The sequence below is a fragment of the Heteronotia binoei genome, chromosome 1, assembly GCF_032191835.1.
Source record: "Heteronotia binoei isolate CCM8104 ecotype False Entrance Well chromosome 1, APGP_CSIRO_Hbin_v1, whole genome shotgun sequence".
NCBI classification, from domain to species: Eukaryota; Metazoa; Chordata; class Lepidosauria; order Squamata; family Gekkonidae; genus Heteronotia; species Heteronotia binoei.
In genome coordinates, this window is record NC_083223.1 from 120510208 (window position 1) to 120531292 (window position 21085).

Below are 21085 nucleotides of genomic sequence, written 5' to 3' on the forward strand. Positions count from 1 at the left end.
CCATGCTTTCAGATACAGTAAAGGTGTTTATTACAACTAAGATTCAATTAATTCTAAAATGGAGAGGTTTGCTGAAGTTGCAGTTGACTAAGGAATATATACAAACTGACTGTTGTTGGGTCTACCATTTTCACTCAGGAAAAATTAAAGAGCAGGAAGCTGTAAGGAAAACAGAAATAGCTGACCTGTTGACATTTTGGTGTAGTCATTCATAGGTTACATTCCTTTCTTCTACAAGTTTAAAGAGGAGACATTCAGCATCCTGTCAACAGAAACGAAAACAGAGATGTCCCCCTCTCACTGTTATTGGTTGCTATATTCTTACATTGATGAAGGTTGTGCTTGTACAGAGCTGATCTTCCTTGACAAATATTTATTATATGTGAGTAATTCATTTCTTTGCAAGTGTGAATTGCAAGTGGAGAGGCCATCTGGAACAGCTCAGTGGAAGTAATAGCCAAGCCCAAGCGGTAGGGTAGCTTCTGCAGACATTACACTGGCAGAAGGGATCTTTCTGCACTTTCCTCTTTGCTCAGTAATCCCACATGACCCCTGAAAAGATGTTTCTGTGTGGTGGAGCCTTGCAGTCAAAAACTCATGTGTGTTGGGAGCAGGAGTTGTTGTGTAGGGAAAAAATGTGGTGGAGCTCATTCAGGGATTGTTATGCAGCTGCACCTACTATTCAATGGACAAGGAGGTGGAACTCTCAGAAGGAGGAGGTGGAACCGTCAGGTTCAGGAGCTGTGCTCCTGTTGAGCTTCTGCTGAATCTGAGGCCTGGGTGGGAGGCTGGAGTAAAGGAGAGAACAGGCCATGATTGTCCTTTCTCCCTCTTCCATCAGCAGAATGTCCACAGCATCCAACTCTATATAGGCAGCAGTTGAGGAAGGAAGGTTCTTGAGGTTAGATTTTAGCTATCTGAATTGATGAATGACTACATGACATTCCAAGAAGAGAATGATGCTAGTGCGGTTTAAATGTAGGATTTGGTAGGCTGTAGAACATGGCAATTTGCCACTGACTTATGTTGCCACACAAGTAAATAGGAAAATACTGACTTCTATGCTAATAATTACCCTCTGGAAAAGGAAAGGAAAGGTCCCCTGTGCAAGCACCAGTTGTTTCCGACTCTGGGGTGACGTTGCTTTCACAATGTTTTCACGGCAGACTTTTTATGGGGTGGTTTGCCATTGCCTTCCCCAGTCTTTTTACACTTGCCCCCCCTCCCCCAGCAAGCTGGGTACTCATTTTACCGACCTCGGGAGGATGGAAGGCTGAGTCAACCTTGGGATGGCTACCTGAATCCAGCTTCTGTCGGAATCAAACTCAGGTCGTGAGCAGAGAGTTCAGACCACAGTACTTCAGTACTGCTGCTTTACCACTCTGTGCCATGGACCATGTGCCTAATAATTGCCCTCTGGCCATGTGCCTAAGAAAATCTTTAATGTGTATTTATTATATTTGAAAACAGTCAGGACAATGTTCTGTTCATTTGCAGCAATCACAATAACTTCAGAACTTCGGTGACACCTTTAAGACCCACAAAGTTACAAAGATACATAAAAATTCAGAGCAAAGAATTACAACAGAATTCAAAATTAAGCTAAGCTAAACAATCTTGTTCTCAAACTAATTCCAAGAGGCAATAGTGAAGACCAACATGTGTAAAAAAAATAACTTGGGATCCCTACAAATTTCGCTTAGCTGAAATACATACAGCCCTCATCTGAACATCAGTAAATAAATCACCTCTTCTTCTATAATGCTGAGCCAAGAAATATATTGTCTGTTTTATTACTGTTGCTTAGGCAAATAAGTACATTAGAACTGATTATTTCTAAAGTGAATGGCATAAAATTGGTTTATTACCTTAACTTGAAATTTGCATTAGTCTTTTATTTAACTTAGAACTGATGGTTGATGAAAGAACTCCACACACACATACACACATTTAGGTCCACAAAAATTTTGGAGTTATCCTGAACCATGGCTCTTCAAGCTCAGTACAAGCTTATGTGCACACCACACCCACCCTGCCTCCTTTCAGAGAGGTGACTGTGGCTATCAGCATACACCAGGAAGCAGGTTTATCTTGTTATCAGGGAAAGAGAGCAAAGTGACTGAGGCTGTGTGGCCCTTCTCAACCTGTCCGGTGATGAGTGGCATTGCCACTCAGGAGGAGGAGACCTTATGCAAAATTTTGATTCCTTCCCCACTCCCACATGTCCCAGGTACACAACTTTTGTTTGTACACTGCATGGGTTGCCATTCCTGGTTCTTGACCAACACTCATAATGAATATGGTCCGTTGGAGTTTCCACTGCATGGTTTCTGCTTTAAGCCTTTCCCCTAAATGTGAGCTCTGTCAGTTCATTGAAGTTACATCCTTAAGAACAGCAACAACCGAAGTAGTTTTAGCTATGACATTTCCATTACTTCTGGAGACATAAATTACATAATGCTCTGCGAGAGATCCTTATGACTATAGTGATTGTTCCAACAGCCACATATTGAAGGATGAGTCTTTTGTTTTTAGAATCATCGTGATACCTTTATCATGGCAGTGCAAGCCTATGCATGTTTACTCAGAAGTAAGTTTGTGGTGAGGGGCTGTAGTTCACTGCTAGAGCAGCTCTTTGGCATGCAGAAGGTCCCAGCTTTAATCTCCAGCAACTCTGCTAAAGGGATCATGTGGAAGGTGATGTGAAAGACCTCCATGTGAGATTCTGAACAATCACTGTCTTAAGTAGATGATACTACCCTTGATGGACCAGCAATTGAATTCAGTGCAAGACAGATTTGTGCATTCCCTCTAAGACCATTTTAGTCAGTGGGGCTTACTCCCAGGTAAGTGTTCTTGGGATTGTAGCCTTAGATAACAAAGTGATTATTTGGGCAAGTGATACTTTACTGAATAAAGCCTCTGTGAAAATACAGTATAAAAACATTAGAGATCCATTGTCTCCAGCACAGTGTTGTATAACAAAGCCTCAATTAATAAATGGTCTGCAGTTCTCAGTCCCCTTACTACAGTAAAAAGAAAAGTAATCCGACTCAGACAATGAAGCCCTGAAACACTCATAGGAATTTTACTTCCAGAAGCATCTATGGCAATCGTTCTGTTTTCAATATCTTATTTCATTTGAAAACAGTCAGGAGTGTTCTGATCATTTACAGCTATCACAATAATTTCAGAACAAAGTTGGAGTCCAATGGCACCTTTAAGACCCACCAAGTTTTATTCTGGGTATAAGCTTTTGTGAGCAAGCACGTTTCTTCAGATACATTGAAACAAAGTAATCAGATATAGGTAGTGGGTGAGAAGATGTTGCCAGGAATGGCCAATTAGAGCTGATTGGATTAAGACAATTGGTAAAGGTAAAGGTAATCCCCTTTGCAAGCACCAGTCATTTCCAACCCTGGGGTGATCTCACATCATGATGTTTCTACGGCAGACTTTTTACAGGGTGGTTTGCCATTCCCTTCCCCAGTCATCTACACAAGCTGGGTACTCATTTTACCAACCTCAGAAGGATGGAAGGCTGAGTCAACCTTGAGTCAGCTACCTGAACCCAGCTTCCACCAGGATCAAACTCAGGTCGTGAGCAGAGAGCTTGGACTGCAGTAGTGCAGCTTTACCACTCTGTGCCACAGGGCTCCTAAGACAATAGGTAAGACCTATGAATAGCAGCAGATTAGCATACAGCATAGTAGAAGTTTACAGATGCAGGAACTGAATGATGTTAGCAATGTGTAGTGAAATAAGAAGGCAATATCTCTGTTAAGCCCATTGTCCTTAGTGTTGTAATAAGTTATAAATCAGTAATCTGCTCTAGTCTGTTTCCGAAATTCTTTTGCAATAAACAGCTACCTTGAGGTCCCCCACTTAGTGGCCTGGGAGGTTGAAGTATTCTACAGGTTTCTCAGTTTGTGTTTCTTGATGTCAGATGTGTGTCCATTTATTCTTTGGCATAGGGTTCAACCAGTTTGCCTTATGTAGGAAACCGAAGGGCACTGTTGGCATTTAGTGGAATATACAACGTTAGAAGATGAGTACTTGAATGAGCCTGAGATGGTGTAATGTTGTTAGGACTAGTGATTATGTTGTCTGAAAGTATGTGATTTCAGTTGACCATATTGGCCTACGACATAATCAAGCTTTGAAGTTTCATTTATTTTTTTTTAAAATCCAGATTTGAACTTGTGTGTAAACATTGTTTGTGAATATGTCACTGTTAGCATAAATAAGGATCCATGTTTGTATTCAGATATCACCTGTGTGACATATACATTACACAAAGAATCACAGAGCTGGAAGGGACCTCCAGGTTCATCTAGTCCAACACCCTGCACAATGCAGGAAATTCACAAATGCCTCCATCCCCCACATTCCCACCCCTGCTCCATGCCCAGAATATTGGGGAGGGGGGACCCTCCAGTGTCACTGGCCTGCAGAAAACTTCTTGACCCCAAAGTGGCATTTCTCTGGGCGTGTAAGAAAGGGTCGTGAGAACTAAGTACTTATGCAGCCCTTCCTGCTCTTCCTCTCATGAGTTCACAGAATCAGCATTGATCACTGATCAGCATCTAGCCTCTATCCAAAGAAGGAGAGTCCATCATCTCTCAAGAAAGCCTGTTCCACTGTGGAACCATTCTGTCAGGAAGTTCTTTCTAATGTTTAGCCAAACAAGTCTTGTAATTTAATTTCAACTCATTAGTTCTGGTCCAACCTTCTGAGGCAAGAGAAAACAACTCCATACCACCCTTTGTATGACAGCCTTCAAGTACTTGAAGATGGTTATCATATCACCTCTCTGTCATCTCTCCAAATGAAAACATACCAAGCTCCTGCAACATTTCCTCATAGGACTTGGTCTCCAGACCTGTCACCATCTTCATTGCCCTTCTCTGGACACATTTCAGCTTGCCTATATCCTTCTTAAATTGTGGTGCCCAAAACAACACAATATGAGGTGAGGTCTAACCAGAGCAGAGTAAAGAGATACTATCACTTCATGTGATCTGGACACTACTGTTGATACAGCCCAAAATCTAATTTGCCTATTTAGCTTACTGCATCACACTATTAAGACCCCTAGATCAGGCGTGTCAAACTAATTTGTTATGAGGGCTGGATCTGACATAAATGAGACCTTGTCGGGCTGGACTATGTGTGTACCTATTTAAGATTAGATAGCAGAGATATAAACTTTATAAAGGACACAGACAAACACAATTTTTTTTTAAAAAAATGCTTAAAACATTAGCACTCATTGGTCTTAAAGGTGCTTTCTTTGTATTTCTTTGTATTTCTCCCATGGCATCCAGGGAACTGAGCAAAAGAAGCTCTGGCTCTTTCCTTCCTTCCCCAGGGGACCGCGAGGGGGAGGAGCCTCAGCCAATAGAAGACTTAGCTCAGAGCTCTGCGTGCAATTGTGATAGCCTGGTAAAGCAAGCTCTTCCTCCCCCCCTTCCTTCCCAAAGGATGAGCCTCAGCCAATGGAGAAAATAGAAGTTTTGCTCTTTAGCTCCTGTGCGATTTAGCAAGCCTTGCAAAACAAGTTGTTACGCAGAAGGAAGCAAGAAAGAAGGAGGAGGAAGCAGATGACAGCCAGTTGTTTGGAGCCTGATAGGAGCCCTCTGGGGGCCTGATTTGGCCCCTGGGCCAGATGTTTGACACCCCTTCACTAGATCTTTTTTGCTCATACTGCTGCGACCAAGACAAGTCTCTCTCATCCTATTTATTGCAATTTTGCAGGGCCTGTACAATGGAGCTGTTCTCCTGGGCTTTCAGTTGAGGCAGCAGACATCCAAATTTTCCATCTTGGCCTCCCCTGCTATCAGCTGATCCCACAACACTACTTAGAGGGCCTCTATTGTGTGTCTGCCTCAGCAGAAGTGTGCATTAGCTTAGTGGTAATTCTATTCTGGTTTTAATATGAATTTTGATTTTTAATTTGTCTAAATTTTAAACTCTGTAAGCTGCCCTGAGCCATCTTCCTGGAGAGGGCAGACTATAAAGTACATAAAATAAAAAATATGCATTTTTCTTACCTAAATGCAGAACTTTACATTTATCCCCATCAAAATTGATTTTATTTGTTTTAGCCCAGTTTTCCAGCCTGTCAAGATCATCCTGTATCCTGACTCTGTCTTCTACTGAATTTGCTACCCCTCCCAATTTAGTATCATCTGCGAGTTTAACAACCATTCCCTCTATTCCTTCATCCAAATAATTTATAAGGATATTAAACAAAACAGGTTCCAGGACGGATCTTTGAGGCACTCCACTTGTCACTCCTCTTCAAGAGGATGAGGAACCATTCACAAGCACTCTTTGGTTGCGATCTGTCAACCAGTTACAGATCCACCTAACAGTAACAGGATCCAAAGCACATTTTACCAACTTGTCAAAAAGAATATTATGTGGAACCTTATCAAAAGCCTTACTTCAATCAAGATAAACTTTGTCTACAGCATTCCCTAGCAAGGCAGTTTCTTGAAAAAAAGAGATAAGTTTAATCTGACATGACTTGTTCTTGAGAAACTCATGCTGCCTTTCTAAATTAAACAAAGTTGGAGTCCAGTAGCACCCTTAAGACCAACAAAGTTTTATTCGCAATGTAAGCTTTTGCGTGCTAAAAGCACACTTCACTTTTAGCACATAAAAGCTTACATTGTAAATAAACCTTTGTTGGTCTTTAAAGTGCTACTGGACTCCAACTTTGTTCTGTTGCTTCATACTAACACAGCTGCCCACCTGGTCCTTTCTAAATGCTCAAGGACTGATTATGTGATGATTTGTTTTAAAACATTTCCAAATATAGACGTTAAGCTGATGGGTTGGTAGCAATGTTCCCTCTAAGCTGTGGAGTCTTGTGAGCAAAAATTCTACTTTGTGAGCTACTGGCATTAAAGTTGTGAGCTACTGCATAAATTAGTTTGCTCTTGGGCCATAAATGTGTGAACTGGAGGCTAAAAAATTATGAGCTAGCTCACACTAACTCAGCTTAGAGTGAACACTGGTTGGTAGTTACCCAGATCCTCCTTTTCCCCTTCTTGAAGACATTTGCCCTCCTCCAATCTTCTGGCACTCACCTGTTCTTCAAGATTTCTCAAAAATAATGGCCAGAGGCTCAGAAATTACATCCACAAGTGCTTTTAATACTCTTGGATGCAGTTCATTTGGCCCTGAGGACTTAGTTTCATTTAGAGAAACTTGGTGCTTATGTACTACCTGTATGTTAATCCAAGTCTGCAACTTCCTTTCCTTATCGTGTTCTGTTTTTGCCAGGTTGAGCACTGTTTCCCTCTCAAGAGAAGACTGAGGAAAAGTAGGAATTGAGCAGTTCTGCCCTTTCTTCATCAGTTGTTACAATTTCACTTTCTTGTCCCCTCATTGGGCCTACCATGTCCGTGCTCTTTTTTTTTATTTTGAACATAAGAAAAGAACCATTTATTGTTTTTAGCATCCCTTGCTAGCTTAAGCTCATACTGAGCTTTAGCTTTTCTAACTCTCTCTCTACAAGCACTGGTAATATATTTATTTTAATCCTTGACTATAAGGCCATCCTTCCATTTCCTAAATGAGTCTTTTTTATTTTTCAGATCTTTAGAATGCTGTTTATGAAGCCACCTTGGCTTCTTTAGGCTCCTCCCATTTTTCCTTCTCATAAGAATAATTTGTAATTGTGTCCTTTAAGAAACTCTCACCCCTCTTGAACCCCTTTCTCAACTGACCATGGAATTCTACACAGCATAACGAAGTTTGTCAGAATTTGTTTTTCTGAAGTCTGACTACATATAGGTTGGACTTCAGGAAAGCAAATTAAAGTTTGTCAAATAGTGTAATATAATATGTATGGTATAATGGTTAAGAGTGTTGCATCCCCCCTTGTGCCATGGAAGCTTGCTGGGTGACCTTGGGCAAGCCATACTCTCTGAGCCTAACCTATCTCACAATATTGTGAGAACAAAACTGAAGAGAGGAGAACGATGTAAGTCACTTTGGGTCCCCACTGAGGAGAAAGATGGGGTATAAATGAATAAAATAAATATTACACATTCAAACATTATGTTTTCACAAAGGTTGCGTTGCTGGAATAACATCCTGATAGAAAAAATACAGTGTGCAAATCAGCATTTCTGTAGGTTGAGAAAAGCACCTTTGCCCAGCCTTGACTTTACTACTCTCCTTCCCCTAAAGGCTTCATCTTTATTTAAAGTGCTTCAACTGGATATCCCAGTTAAAGCCCTGACAGTTTGTTTACCATTTGCTCCTGCCTGGGGCAGCAGCAGGCACGTTACAGGATAAGTGAGATAATTGTGCTGCCAGAAGAAGGATGTGCTGGTAGGATTACTGGTGTAACAAAATGAACCAGGACTGACACAGCTGAAAATAAAACCAGGCCTTGATGATTAAACATGAACTTAATGCACGCTTATGGAAGGTTGCCTGCCTTTCTTATTACGTTTTAACTTCTAAGAGTTTATAGCAGATTTCCTGTGAATGAATAAACCTATTGCCTAGGAAATATTTTCAGTATGATAGTGAAAGTTTTTTTACATTTGTGCAGTCCCAAGACATTTAGACCCATGGTTTCTAGCTTGCACTTCAGTTTTTGTGCAGAATGCTTTAGTGGGAAGAGAGAGAGGCATGTAAGAAGAGGAAGGCCCTGCATTCTTACTTGTATGTATTGCCAAGCAGAGGTTGGAGGTGTTTTCTGCAGGCATGTGGCTACCAAGTATGACCAGTGGTGCTGAATACTTCCCAGTAAAAACACCAGGTCCCTCCCTCCCTGGCTTGCTGTTTTGCAATGGTGGCGTCTTTCTGTGTGTCTCAGTCCCTCTCAAGCAGCCACGAGTAAGACTTTGGAGTGGGGATGGGCACAAATTATCAATTTGTGCCTAAAATAGCCGATTCATGGGTTGTTCCAGATCAGTTCAGGTACTCACACTGTACACAACAAACAGAATGAAGTGGCTTGTTTTTTGGGCAGTTCGTCTGTGTCTTCGTCAGCAGGGGATCCTCCTTGCATGCTGCGACATGCCCAGTGTGACGATGTCTCCTGGAAGTCACGTTATTGCACTGGGCACGTTGCCAAGGGATAGAGTGTCACCCGGTGATGTGCCCAGCATGATAACATCACTTCTGAGAGACGTCATCATGCCAGGCACGTTGCAGTGTGCCGGTGCCTTCTAGCCCTCCTGAACCAAGCAAACCAACGAACCATCAATTGTTCAGGAAATAAAAAACCCATGAACTGAACTAAATCACCAAATTGGGCAATCCAACGAACCACATTTTGCATTCCGTGCCTGTCCCTCCTCTGGAGTCATAGTTTGGGAAGGGGTCATTAGTCTTTCCTGTATCCTGTGTTTCAGCCTTTAACAAAATTTAATTCTGAACTTGGTCCTGCTTGATTCTCCATCCTGTACATTGGTGTTTGGTTTTTCTATAATAACCAGTGCATCTTCTTCGTGGTCTCTGTGCATCACACTTATGGGAGAAGGCGCCGGCGCCGATCACGATCGGTAACTTCAAAGCCGCGGATTTCCGCGCCCCCGTCCCGGTGCGCATGCGCAAGCACTCCCCTCCCTGCGCATGCCCACCAGCACAGGAGCGGACATCCCGCCAGTTCTCTTCTGACCGCCGCTGGGATCAGTCGATCTTCGCACCGGTCGGTGGATTTCTTCTTGCTGTTTGGATTTCCTTCTAGCTGTTCGTCTTTCGTCTGTCAGTGAGTGGGGAGGAATAGGCGTTTGTTATTTTTCCTATTTCCTGTTTCCCTTTTTCCCTTTTCCCCCCCTTAGCCTTCCCCCCCTCACCCCCCGCGCTTTCCGCGCATGGAAAAGCGCTGGGGATTTTTCAAGAGGTGCAGGAAGTGTGGCAGTAAAATCGCCCCTCCGGACGGCCACACTCTGTGCCTACTCTGCCTTGGGGAAGCGCATAGACCGGACTCTTGCCCTCATTGCGCAAAATTCTCCAGGCAAACGAGAAAAAACCGAGCTGCTCGCCTCGCGGCAGCCTTAATTGAGCGAGTGCTGACCCCTCGCGAAATGGCGTCGTCATCCGAAAACGCGCCAAATTCTTCGGTGTCGACGGTCGATGTCGACAAGACTCCCTCCGATGCCGATCGCCCCCTGAAAAGAGCGGGCTCGGCCTCGAGGTCGGATACCTCCACACCAGCCAAGAGGCCCAAGGAGGTAGAAGAGGATTCTTCGGAGCCGAAGAAGAGGAAGAAGACGGACAAGCAGAAGCATACCGAATCTGCCTCACGCTCTGTCCCGAAGTCTCCATCCATCCCGAAGGAATTACTTGTCCCGCCGCTGAAGCTACTCGCATCGCCGCGTCGACAGCAGAGCCCGCCTAGACTGCAGTCGATGTCGACGCAGATTGCCATCTCGTCGGACTCCGACCACGACCTCGACCCAGCTCAGAGGTCGGTGAGGGGGGAGAGTCCTCTGGATGTTCAGTTGGAGCAGCGCAGCCCCCGAGACCGTGCCGGAGACGTCAAGCGGGATCGGTCTCGGAGCCCCCGCAGAGTCTCACCCTTGGTTCTGAGACGTGAATCGGTACCGAAGGACCGATCGGGCAGCTCGCATCGGGACAGGTCTTGGAGCCCCCGACACCGAAGAGACTTCAGAGTGTCGAGAGACAGATCTCCGGAAGATCCATCCCCTAGGAGACGTCAGGACTCGCCAGGGCGAAAGACCACTCCCCCGCTGTCGTGGGACCAGCGTCAATGGCAGTACCTTTATGGGTCCTGCCCGATGCCCACGATGTTCCCATGGTTTCCTCCTCGACAACCTGACTGGGACCAACGCTCGGAGGCATCTCATCGGTCGAGAACGTCCTATCGACCACGGATGAGATCCCCATCTGCATCGGTATCGAAGCCCCCGGTGGAAGACCCTCCTAAGAAGAAGTCACCACCCAAACCTCCTGCGAAGGACGCAACGCCACCAGACCCGCATCGGGACCGAGCGTCGCACCCGTCCGAGCAGTCGGAATCTCCCGAGGCATCACCGAGATCGTCGGGAGACTCGGTACTGGAGGATCCTGGTCCATCCTCCCCGGAAGACAGCCCTCCCTCCAACAAGGTCGGTGAGGATCAACCCATTTCCCCTTCGGAGGACTTAAAATCTTACGGGGACTTGGTGAAAAGAATGGCCCAATCCCTATCCCTCTCTACGATCCAGCCACAGCCTGTCATTACGGACACTGTGTTCGACATCGTGCAAAGGGATACATCATCGGCGGTCGCCCTCCCAATGACGACGGTGCTGCTGCATACGGCCAAAGCTTCGTGGGACAAGCCGGCATCGACGCCCATATCTTCGCGCAGGCTTGACCACATGTACCGCGTACAGGAGTCTACAGCCGATTTCCTGTTCAACCATCCGAGACCAAACTCCGTGGTTGTGGCATCTTCATCTAAGGCCCGTAAGACCCATGCTTCCCCCCCAGACAAGGAGGGAAAGAAACTTGACGGTTTGGGCCGAAGGGTCTACTCGGCCGGGGCGTTAGGCCTGAAGGTGGCTAATTACGCCGCATGTATGGGGCGATACCAATACGCCATTTGGGACCAAATCTCCACACTACTGCCTGGACTCCCAGAACAGACCAAAACCGCTATCAGGAAGCTTCAGGCAGAGGGCATGACGGTGGCCAAGCAACAGCTCAATTCCGCCAGGCATGCCGGCGACATTGCAGCGAAAACCCTCACGGCAGCTGTTACACTAAGGAGGCACTCTTGGCTTAGGTCTACGGCTCTGCAAGCGGATACCCAAGCATACGTTGAGGACTTGCCGTTTGACGGAAAAGGGCTGTTCAGTGCTAACACTGATACAGTCCTGCAGGAAATGGATAAAAGCATCCGCACATCCAGAAACCTTGGGGTCCCAGCTTCCTCTAGGCAGCAGACCAAACGTTCCTGGTCGCGAGCTTGGCCTAAGAAGTCTTTTCCCAAGCAGTCGACTGAGCAGCAGTGGAGGCCTAAGTCCACGGCTCCCTTCTCCAAACCACAGTACGGCAACAAGTCTAAGTACTCCCCAACCTCCTCCCAATCGTCTCGCCAGAAGGGAAACCGACAACCTAAGCAGGGACTTTGACTCTGTTCTCCCTTCTTGCCCCCGCCCTTGCTCTTTTTTGGACCGCACCCGGCTCTGGCCTTTTTACAACGCGTGGGCGGCAATAACATCAGACCAGTGGGTTTTATCGATAGTCCGGCTGGGCTATCAAATAGAATTCCAACAGGAACCAAGGGTTCCAACATTCGTCTACACCACTCCGTCTCCGACACTTCAAAAAGAAGTAACTGCCCTCCTTCAGAAAGAGGCCATAGAACGGGTCCCGTCGGACCAATTAAGACTGGGGTTCTACTCCCGCTATTTTGCAGTCCCCAAGAGGGATGGTGGTCTTCGGCCCATCATGGACCTGCGGGGCCTCAACCTGTACATACCACACCAAAAGTTTCGCATGACGTCGCTACCCAGCATACTTCCGTTGTTGAATCTCGGGGATTGGATGGCGACCCTGGACCTGCAGGACGCTTACTTTCATGTAAGCATCCACCCATCCCACAGGAAATTCCTCAGGTTCTCCATCGGGACTATGCATTACCAGTACAGGGCCCTCCCATTCGGGTTGTCGACAGCCCCCAGGGTCTTTACGAAGATCATGGTAGTGGTAGCGGCTCATCTCAGACTACAGGGTGTAGCGGTGTATCCGTACATCGACGACTGGCTTCTGGTGGCCGAATCAGAGGCCAGTCTTCTCCGGCACATCACAATGACTCTTTCCCTTCTAGAAGAACTCGGCTTGAAGGTGAATGCGGCGAAGTCCTGTCTCCAGCCCTCTCAGAGAGTACAATTTATAGGGGCTATCCTGGACTCGCAGTTGTGCAAGGCCTTCCTCCCAGAGAACAGGGCGAAGGACATCATGGACTTGGTGCAGGTTTTCCTGGAGAGCGAATCGGTCACAGCCCTTCAGGTACAGCGGATGCTGGGCCTGATGGCATCCACTACAGCGGTGCTGACCTTTGCCAGGTTCCACATGCGGATCCTTCAGCTGTGGTTCCTGGGGGTCTTCAACTGTGTGCGAGACTCCCCTCGTCGCAGACTATTCCTTCCCGAGGGTGTGCGCAGGACTCTGCTCTGGTGGCAGCACAAGGGCAACTTATTGCAAGGGGCCCCCTTCCACAAACCACGCCCGACTGTCACTCTGACCTCGGATGCGTCCCTGTGGGGATGGGGAGCGCATGTAAGCGGACTATGTGTGGGCGACAGATGGCCCAAGGACCATTTGCAATACCACATCAACTTCCTGGAGCTACTGGCGATCCATCATGCGCTCCTCTCCTTTCGGCACCTGCTGGTAGGGCAGACGGTTGCGGTTCTGACGGACAACACCACGGCACTTGCGTACATAAACCGTCAGGGCGGCACAGTATCTCGGAAACTTTGCCTTCTAGCCTTGCGGATCTGGGAGATCTGCAGAGAGATGAACACGACTCTGGCTGCAGCCCATCTGCCGGGAGATCAGAACGGGTGTGCAGATTTTCTCAGCCGAGGGGGCGCTTCCATACACGAATGGGAGCTCAATTGGACCCTCTTACAGCCTGTCTTCCAGAAGTGGGGGACTCCGGACATCGATGTCTTCGCCACCCGCGACAACAGAAAGTGCAGACAGTTCTGTTGCCGGGGGGGGAGGGACCCCCTGTCGTTGGGGGACGGACTATTGCTACCCTGGGACAATTGCCACGTCTACATGTTTCCCCCGATCCCCCTTCTTGTTCGGGTGGTACAGAAGATATACAGGGAGCGCCCGAACGGTGTCCTGATCACTCCATGGTGGCCCAGGCAGCACTGGTTCACCCACATCCTGCGGTTGTCCGAAGGAGTTTTTCACCAGTTTCCCCCTGTGCCAGATCTACTGCTCTCAGAGCAGGGACGAGTGGTCCACCACGATGTTCCACACCTCAAATTGACGGCGTGGAGACTCCCATGACTGTGCTGTCGGAAAGGGCTCAGCATGTGCTACTCAACTGCAGACGGGAGTCTACAAGGAAGTCTTATGCCTATAAATGGACCTGTTTCGTACAATTCGTGTCTGGGACCGGGGGTGACCCCAGAACGGCAGGCCTTCCGGGCATTCTTGACTTTCTCCTTACCTTACTGGACAGGGGGCTGTCGGTGTCCTCCATTCGGGTATACCTGGCAGCCATCTCAGCCAATCACGAGCGCATTGACGGCCACTCGGTGTTCGCTCACCCGACCACAAAGAACTTCCTTAAGGGACTGCTACGGCTGTACCCTGCAGTCAGGAAACCGACCCCATCCTGGGACTTGCCGGGAGTTCTAGAAGCCCTTACGGGCAAGCCCTTTGAACCCATGGCCACGTGCTCTGTGCAGTTGCTATCTTGGAAGACGGCGTTCCTGGTAGCTATCACTTCAGCTCGGAGGGTAGGGGAACTGGCGGCTTTACGCTGCGATGATCCCTACCTCCAGTTCCGACCAGACGGGGTGTGGCTACGCCCTGACGTGACCTTTCTACCTAAGGTGGTGTCCACCTTTCATCTGAATGAGGACATTTGCCTACCAGTGTTCTTCCCGAATCCTTCGACAGATTCAGAACGTCGGCTTCACGCTCTAGATGTTAAAAGAGCGCTTTCTTTCTACCTACATAGGGTAAAGCCTTCGCGTAAGGACCCTCGGCTGTTCATCTCTTATGCTTCGGCCTCGCTTGGACAGAGGGTTTCCTCGCAGAGACTGTCAAAATGGCTGACAGAGACTATCAAACTCTGTTATCTCGTACGGAAGCGGCCTCTGCCGGGGCCAGTCAAGGCTCACTCCACAAGGGCAATGGCCACCTCCGCGGCGTTTATGAAGGGGGTGCCGTTACGAGACATCTGCAAGGCGGCCACCTGGTCTTCTCCGCATACGTTCATTAGGCATTATGCGCTGGACCTCCGGTGGAAGCATAGTTCGTCTGTGGGCCGTGCGGTTTTGCAGTCGATGACCTGTTGACGGACCGTGCAACCCTCCTCCAGGTAGGCTGCTAGCTTGCTAATCTCCCATAAGTGTGATGCACAGAGACCACGAAGAAGATAAACAGGTTTCCTACCTGTAACTGATGATCTTCGAGTGGTCATCTGTGCAGTCACACTACCCGCCCACCTTCCCCTCTGCTGCGGGTCCGTCTACAGGGCTCCTGCAGCGGTCAGAAGGAACTGGCGGGATGTCCGCTCCTGTCCTGGTGGGCATGCGCAGGGAGGGGAGTGCTTGCGCATGCGCACCGGGACGGGGGCGCGGAAATCCGCGGCTTTGAAGTTACCGATCGTGATCGGCGCCGGCGCCTTCTCCCATAAGTGTGACTGCACAGATGACCACTCGAAGATCATCAGTTACAGGTAGGAAACCTGTTTTTCCTTTTAACTGAGCATCAGAAGCACAATTGGCCATTTGATAGCATGACATGCAGCTTTCAGAATGCAGAGAACTCTCATGAATGTCCTCAAAACCAATCTTTAAACTTGGTAGAGCACAACCATTGTTCCCCAATAGCTGAAAGAAATCATAACTACTAATTTTGGCCAGTATTAATTTTCTAAATCAATATTCTCACCCAGGAATCAGCCACTGAGTTTGTAGGTCAGTATGCACTAGATGTTATATGTGCAACTATTAAAATGATAACCCGTTTATGAATAAGTGAGAATGCTGAAGGTAGTGCAAGAATGCGTGGTGGTAAAAACAGGGCTGTCCAGTCTCTCCTTCACCATGTACAGGAAAGTGGTAAGAGGAGTATCATCCAGACTGTGTTTAAGGTAATTTCAAAGGTAATTGATTTAGTTCTCATAAATCAACAACCTTTGTTTATCAATAGAGAGAATCCCAGAACATTGTAGTGACAAACAGGGTAGTTACTATCTCTCTGGTTATACCAGATCACTGTGTTTTTCAGTTTATTTAGATCTCTGCCCACTTCTGCATATCATAGATAATGAAACCAGACTTCATGAGAAGAAACAGCCTCTAGAGAAGAAATTCTGTATGCCAGCTTTCTGTTCAGTTCAGCTTGCATGTTTATTTATTTAAATGATGACTTCTTCACTTTTCCTTCAAAAGAATATGACCCAAAGTGGGTTACAGAAAACAAATAAAACATAAATCATGCTTATCCTGTGAACTTAGGGGGGGAGGTATTTGTGAAGTCCCTGCATTGTACAGGGGGTTGGACTAGATGACCCTGGGGGTCCCTTCCAAGTCTGTGATTACAGTTGCAGATTATATAACTGTTTCATGAGCTTCATATCTGGCCAGTTGATTCCATATTTTTAAGATGTAAAAGTTTTGTTCCAGAACCCTAGATGGCAGGTATTCTATGTATCTATGCTCCACATCCCTACGAGAATCTGAAAGTGCTCCATAACTGAGGAAGGAATGTGGCTCAGTAATAGAGCATCTGCTTTTTATGCAGAAAATTGAAGGTTCAGTCCCCAGCATCACCTTTTAGATCAGGTTGCAAGAGATGAGAAATACCTCAGCCTTGGGAGCCTGCACAACCACTGCCTGCCACAGTACTGCTAAACCAATGGGCTGACTCAGTGAAGAGGCAGCTTCGTGTGGTCATGTGTGTTCCCTTTCTCTTTGGATCTTACTGAAGCCGTCTGCTGATTCAAAACTGTCACTGTCATTGTCAAGAGTACCTAGGCAATTAAAAAACCTATTACATTACCATTCATTCAAATAATATTTTTATGCTGGATTCACTTAGTTTTGTTATTAGAATGTAAATAAATGCAGCATAGGAATACTTGTTTATATATGTAAACCAAACCAGCAATTTTTTTTAAAAAATGATCAGTTTCCAGGGTGACCAACACTCAGTGTTCTCAGCCCTACATGCAAAGCTTAATTTTAGGATGAGATACCATTTTATCCCCAAAGCTTTTATGTGGCGACCATCTCATATGACACTTTATTGAGATACTGAGACTACCTCCCTGTTCTGGCCATTGAAAGAGGGGTAAAAGCTTTCCTTCACTGACAGTCATTTTAGGTAGCTGCACTAATGAGCGTTTCTAGTAGCACTTGCATACAGTGCTGGCCCGAGGGCACATGGCGCCCTAGGCAGGCTTCCTGCCCGGCCCCCGTTGCCCCTCCAGCCCTCGCAGCACCACAACGCAGCACCGCATTCCATCCCCCCCATGAAATGAAGCTCAGCTCCCCCACCCCCCTGCCGTGGTCCCCTGCCACCACCTGCCTTCCCACCCTCCCCAGCACTGCAATGCAGCCACACTCTGTCACCCCCCCCCCTCCTCAGAGAAGACTGCGCCCAGGCTGGGCCCTACTGGCTTTTATGCAGCCAGCGTGCCATCTAATGCTTTGAAGCCCGTGCAGGAGAATGCTTCTCTCCCCTCCTTCCTGGAACCGGAAGTGAGAGGGAGTGAAGTCTTCTCCTGCATGGGTTTCAAAGCATTAGATGGCATGCCGGCCACATCGAAGCCGGTAGGGCCAAGGCACGGTGCGCTCTGATGGAGGGCGGAGCGCGGCTGCATTGCAGCACCAGGGAGGGAGGGAGGGAAGGAAGGCGGGCAGAGGGAGGGAGGCAGGCAAACTAGGCAGTTGTCGTGGGCACTGAGAGGGGGGGAACCCAATTTGCCGCCCCTCCTTCCGGCGCCCTGGGCAACCACCTAGTTTGCCTAGTGGGCAAGCCGGCCCTGCTTGCATATCTCCTTGTCTGGTTCTGTAGATAGCCATTTTGGGAGCTGACTTTGGGGAAAAGGTGGAAAGTAAGGTTTCCTTGGTCATTTTAAGGGAACATAAAGTGACATGCTGTTTATTATTGTAAGCACACACAGCCTTCCCTCCAGTCCTGAACAGAAGCAAGGGATTAGGTTCAAGTCTGTCTCTTTCCACTCTCACAAACATGGCAGATCTCCCTCCACCCACCCCCATCCTTTAAATTTGCATCCTGGGAATTGTGATGGGATTTGGAACACAAAGTTGTATGGGCACTTTTATTCATTCCTGGATAGTAAATTGCTCTGCCAAAATTACTGGTTCTGATATCAATACAAAACATAAAAACATTCAGGAGACAAAAATATTTATCTGTATTCACAGTTTCCATTGATTGCTGAAATGTTGACTGTGCTAATAGCTCAAGGCACAAAGAGGTATTTTACATGTCTAGGGAACAAGCAAAGGATCTTGATAACACCCTTGTTACAGATATGTTTCTGTGTGCTGCACTGTACTGAGTAGACCTGCCAACCTTTGTAAATAGCAGAAAAACAAAATTGTTTTACATCATTTTAAGAAGTCTGTTTCTATCATCAGTTTCATTTCTTGTCCATTCATTTTGGATTGTTTCCTTCTGGTTCTGGTGGACACCTCAAAACACTGAGCCTTTTGTTGATACATTTCATAGGAAGCTGTGAAAATCTTCCTGCTTAGCTGGGGTGCGAGTAAGGTTGCCAACAACTTAGAGGAAAAACATCCTGCCCCTTTATCTGCCATTGTTATCCATACCATGAAAAGCTTCAGCTGCCCATTTCCACACAGCAAGCCTCTGTTAAGGACGTAAGGCATATTTTGTCCAGATTGTCAGCAACCCTAGGGGCAAATGAGGCAGTTTAACCTGACAAGTCCCACAAGTCCAGGAATCATCTACATAGTGGGCTGTTATGCGCTGCATTATTTTAAAAATTTCACTATTGGCTTGCTTTTACATTCTCCTAGCATGCCCAAATGAAAAGTCTTCCTCATGTTCAGTTTGATTATAGAAACTTTAAGCCGATTTAGAATATTTCTTTTAAAAATTGTATACAATTCCTGTGTTGCCAACTGTGAATGGCTTGTGTGCATTCAGATGGCTGAACCTGAGTGAAATAAACAACAAAATGGTGACCACTGATTCCAAGTTATCACATTTATTGTGAATCCTAACAGAAGCCCCTTGACCCTATAAGGAATGCTTAAACTAAGTTTATCTGAACGCTCATTTTCTGGCAATCAGAAGTTTATATAGTATGCTACGTTAGCAAGGAAATTTGCATAGGAGATCCAGTAAAAATAGCTGAGCCAGATTGTCAGCTAGTGGAGAAGGAGTGTTTATGTTCATGTACTTTCAGTGGGAGAGTTGTCTCCCCCGCCCATTGGTAGAGGCTTTAACCTCACTTCTCAGTTCCATGCACATGAACTGTTCATGCCCTGAACTCAAGTAAGCTATGTAACAGAGACCCCTGAGAAAGAGTGGGGCCACTGAATCCACAAACTTAGATACGAAGAAAGGATTGGGTTGTGTCCAGTCCTTTAAAAATTAGAGTCTAATTTTTCTTTTTCTTTTTTAAGCATTTTAGCAATGCATGGGATTCGGCATCATGTGGAAAGACAGAAGACCAGCTGACCTTCTCTGATCCAGGACGCAAATACATGAATGCATTCTCAACTCAAACTCTGGTCATGTAAATGGTCTTCCAGCTAGCATTATGTTTTCTTTTCAAAACACTTCCAGGTGATTTAGGATTTACCATTCCTGTATAGGAAACCTTTTTTGTAAATGGGAGAAAAGCCTTTTTGTTGTTGTTGTGGTACAACATTTGGGAGCAGCACAAAGTGCATATAGTCACAAAAGCATATATCTATTCAAGTTGGATTTCACCCAACTTTAAAAAAAGCCCTCTGTTTATTAATGAAGCTTGCCTAAGTTATTAGGTATTGAGTGTGATTAAATTAATAATATGAATACAGTTCTTTAAAAAATCAAATGATTTAAAAAAATATATTTGGCAATCAAATGCACCAGTTAGTATTAATTTAGTGAGGAGTTCCCATGCCAGTGAGGAGTTTTGCAAAAAAAAAAAAAAATGAAGACTGGCACTCATCAACAGTTTATTTTGAATCACTGAATGAATGTCTTCGGATAAAAATCTGCAAGAAAAGCATTACTACCAGTGCTCATTTAAGAGAGGGTGGAGGAGTGGGAGACCGTCTCAAGATGGTGAATGCTCATACATCTGTACCATTTGAAGTATGGTTCCACTCATTAGAGCTCTAGACTTGTTTATACATACGTGTGTTCTGTTGAGTTTTTAATAGCTTGCTTTTAAAAATTATTACTGTATGAAACATAGTTTTTATGAGAAGAAATTATATTTTTTATTCAGTAATTTAATTTTGTAAATGCCAAATGGATACTGTGGGTTTGTTTTGTTTTGCTGCTACAGTCTTTCAGCCTATAGATGGGGTACAGTGCAGAAAAGGACCATAGAGGGGTACCAGAAAAGGAAAAAACCTGGGGGCTAGCTGACCTGACTATGCACTAGCATTTCTGAAAAATGATTTCATTTCCTCACTTTTACAAGCAATACTTCAAAACACTTTGTTTTTTGGGAGATTTTATGTACACGTCTATGTATTCTGATGAATTTGCAACAACAAAGATTGCAAATTGCAAACATTTGGGAGAACAAAACTTGGCTTGTGTCTTCTGCTGTTGTCTACTGTTTAGTCTGCATATTTCCTCATTTGGATTCCATGCGCCAAATCCATTATTTTTTTAAAAATATGGTCTTTTGGACTGCCATATCCAGCCTTTACCAATTCTAAGGGAAGGTTGTTTCCTTTTCTAACTTTGCTGCCTTAACGAATAGAATTAGGTGCAGCCCTGATCTGCACTTAATGTTTTTATAATACACTGTACTGCCTTGTAGATAAATAAAGCGTGTCATTTTGTAAAAATTTACATTTGTTTAATCTCTTGCATTTGAGTTGAGAGTTATTTGTCAAAAGTACTATCTTGCCACACACCCCCAAAATACTGTTTGGTGTCTGTCCCAAATCAGCAGTCTTGGATCCATCCCAGCTCTATTGATAGAATTCATATGCCCCAGAAGTCCATCTTGATTAAAATGCCTTTCTGATTTAATGTATGCATGTAGCTGTCAAGGATGAAGGACACACACACAATGCAAGCAGAATCCCAGTCAACACTCATATTTCTAAAAAGCAACACAATGGAACATGTTCCCATCCAGTTTTCATAGTTTTGTAGCTGGGTATGGATGTCAGACAGA

General features: G+C 45.8%; 1 protein-coding gene across 5 annotated transcripts in view; it reads left to right on the top strand.

The window, feature by feature from the left end:
* Window positions 1-19754, top strand: part of MYB (MYB proto-oncogene, transcription factor) — a 55524-nt gene extending 35770 nt beyond the window's left edge. For all 5 annotated transcript variants that reach the window (XM_060239821.1, XM_060239848.1, XM_060239857.1 and 2 more), the window contains one exon: window positions 19362-19754. In XM_060239821.1, coding sequence (XP_060095804.1) covers window positions 19362-19478 — 117 coding nt within the window. In that variant the 3' untranslated portion in view covers window positions 19479-19754. The remainder of the gene's footprint in view (window positions 1-19361) is intronic.
* The last annotated feature ends 1331 nt before the right edge of the window (window positions 19755-21085 follow it).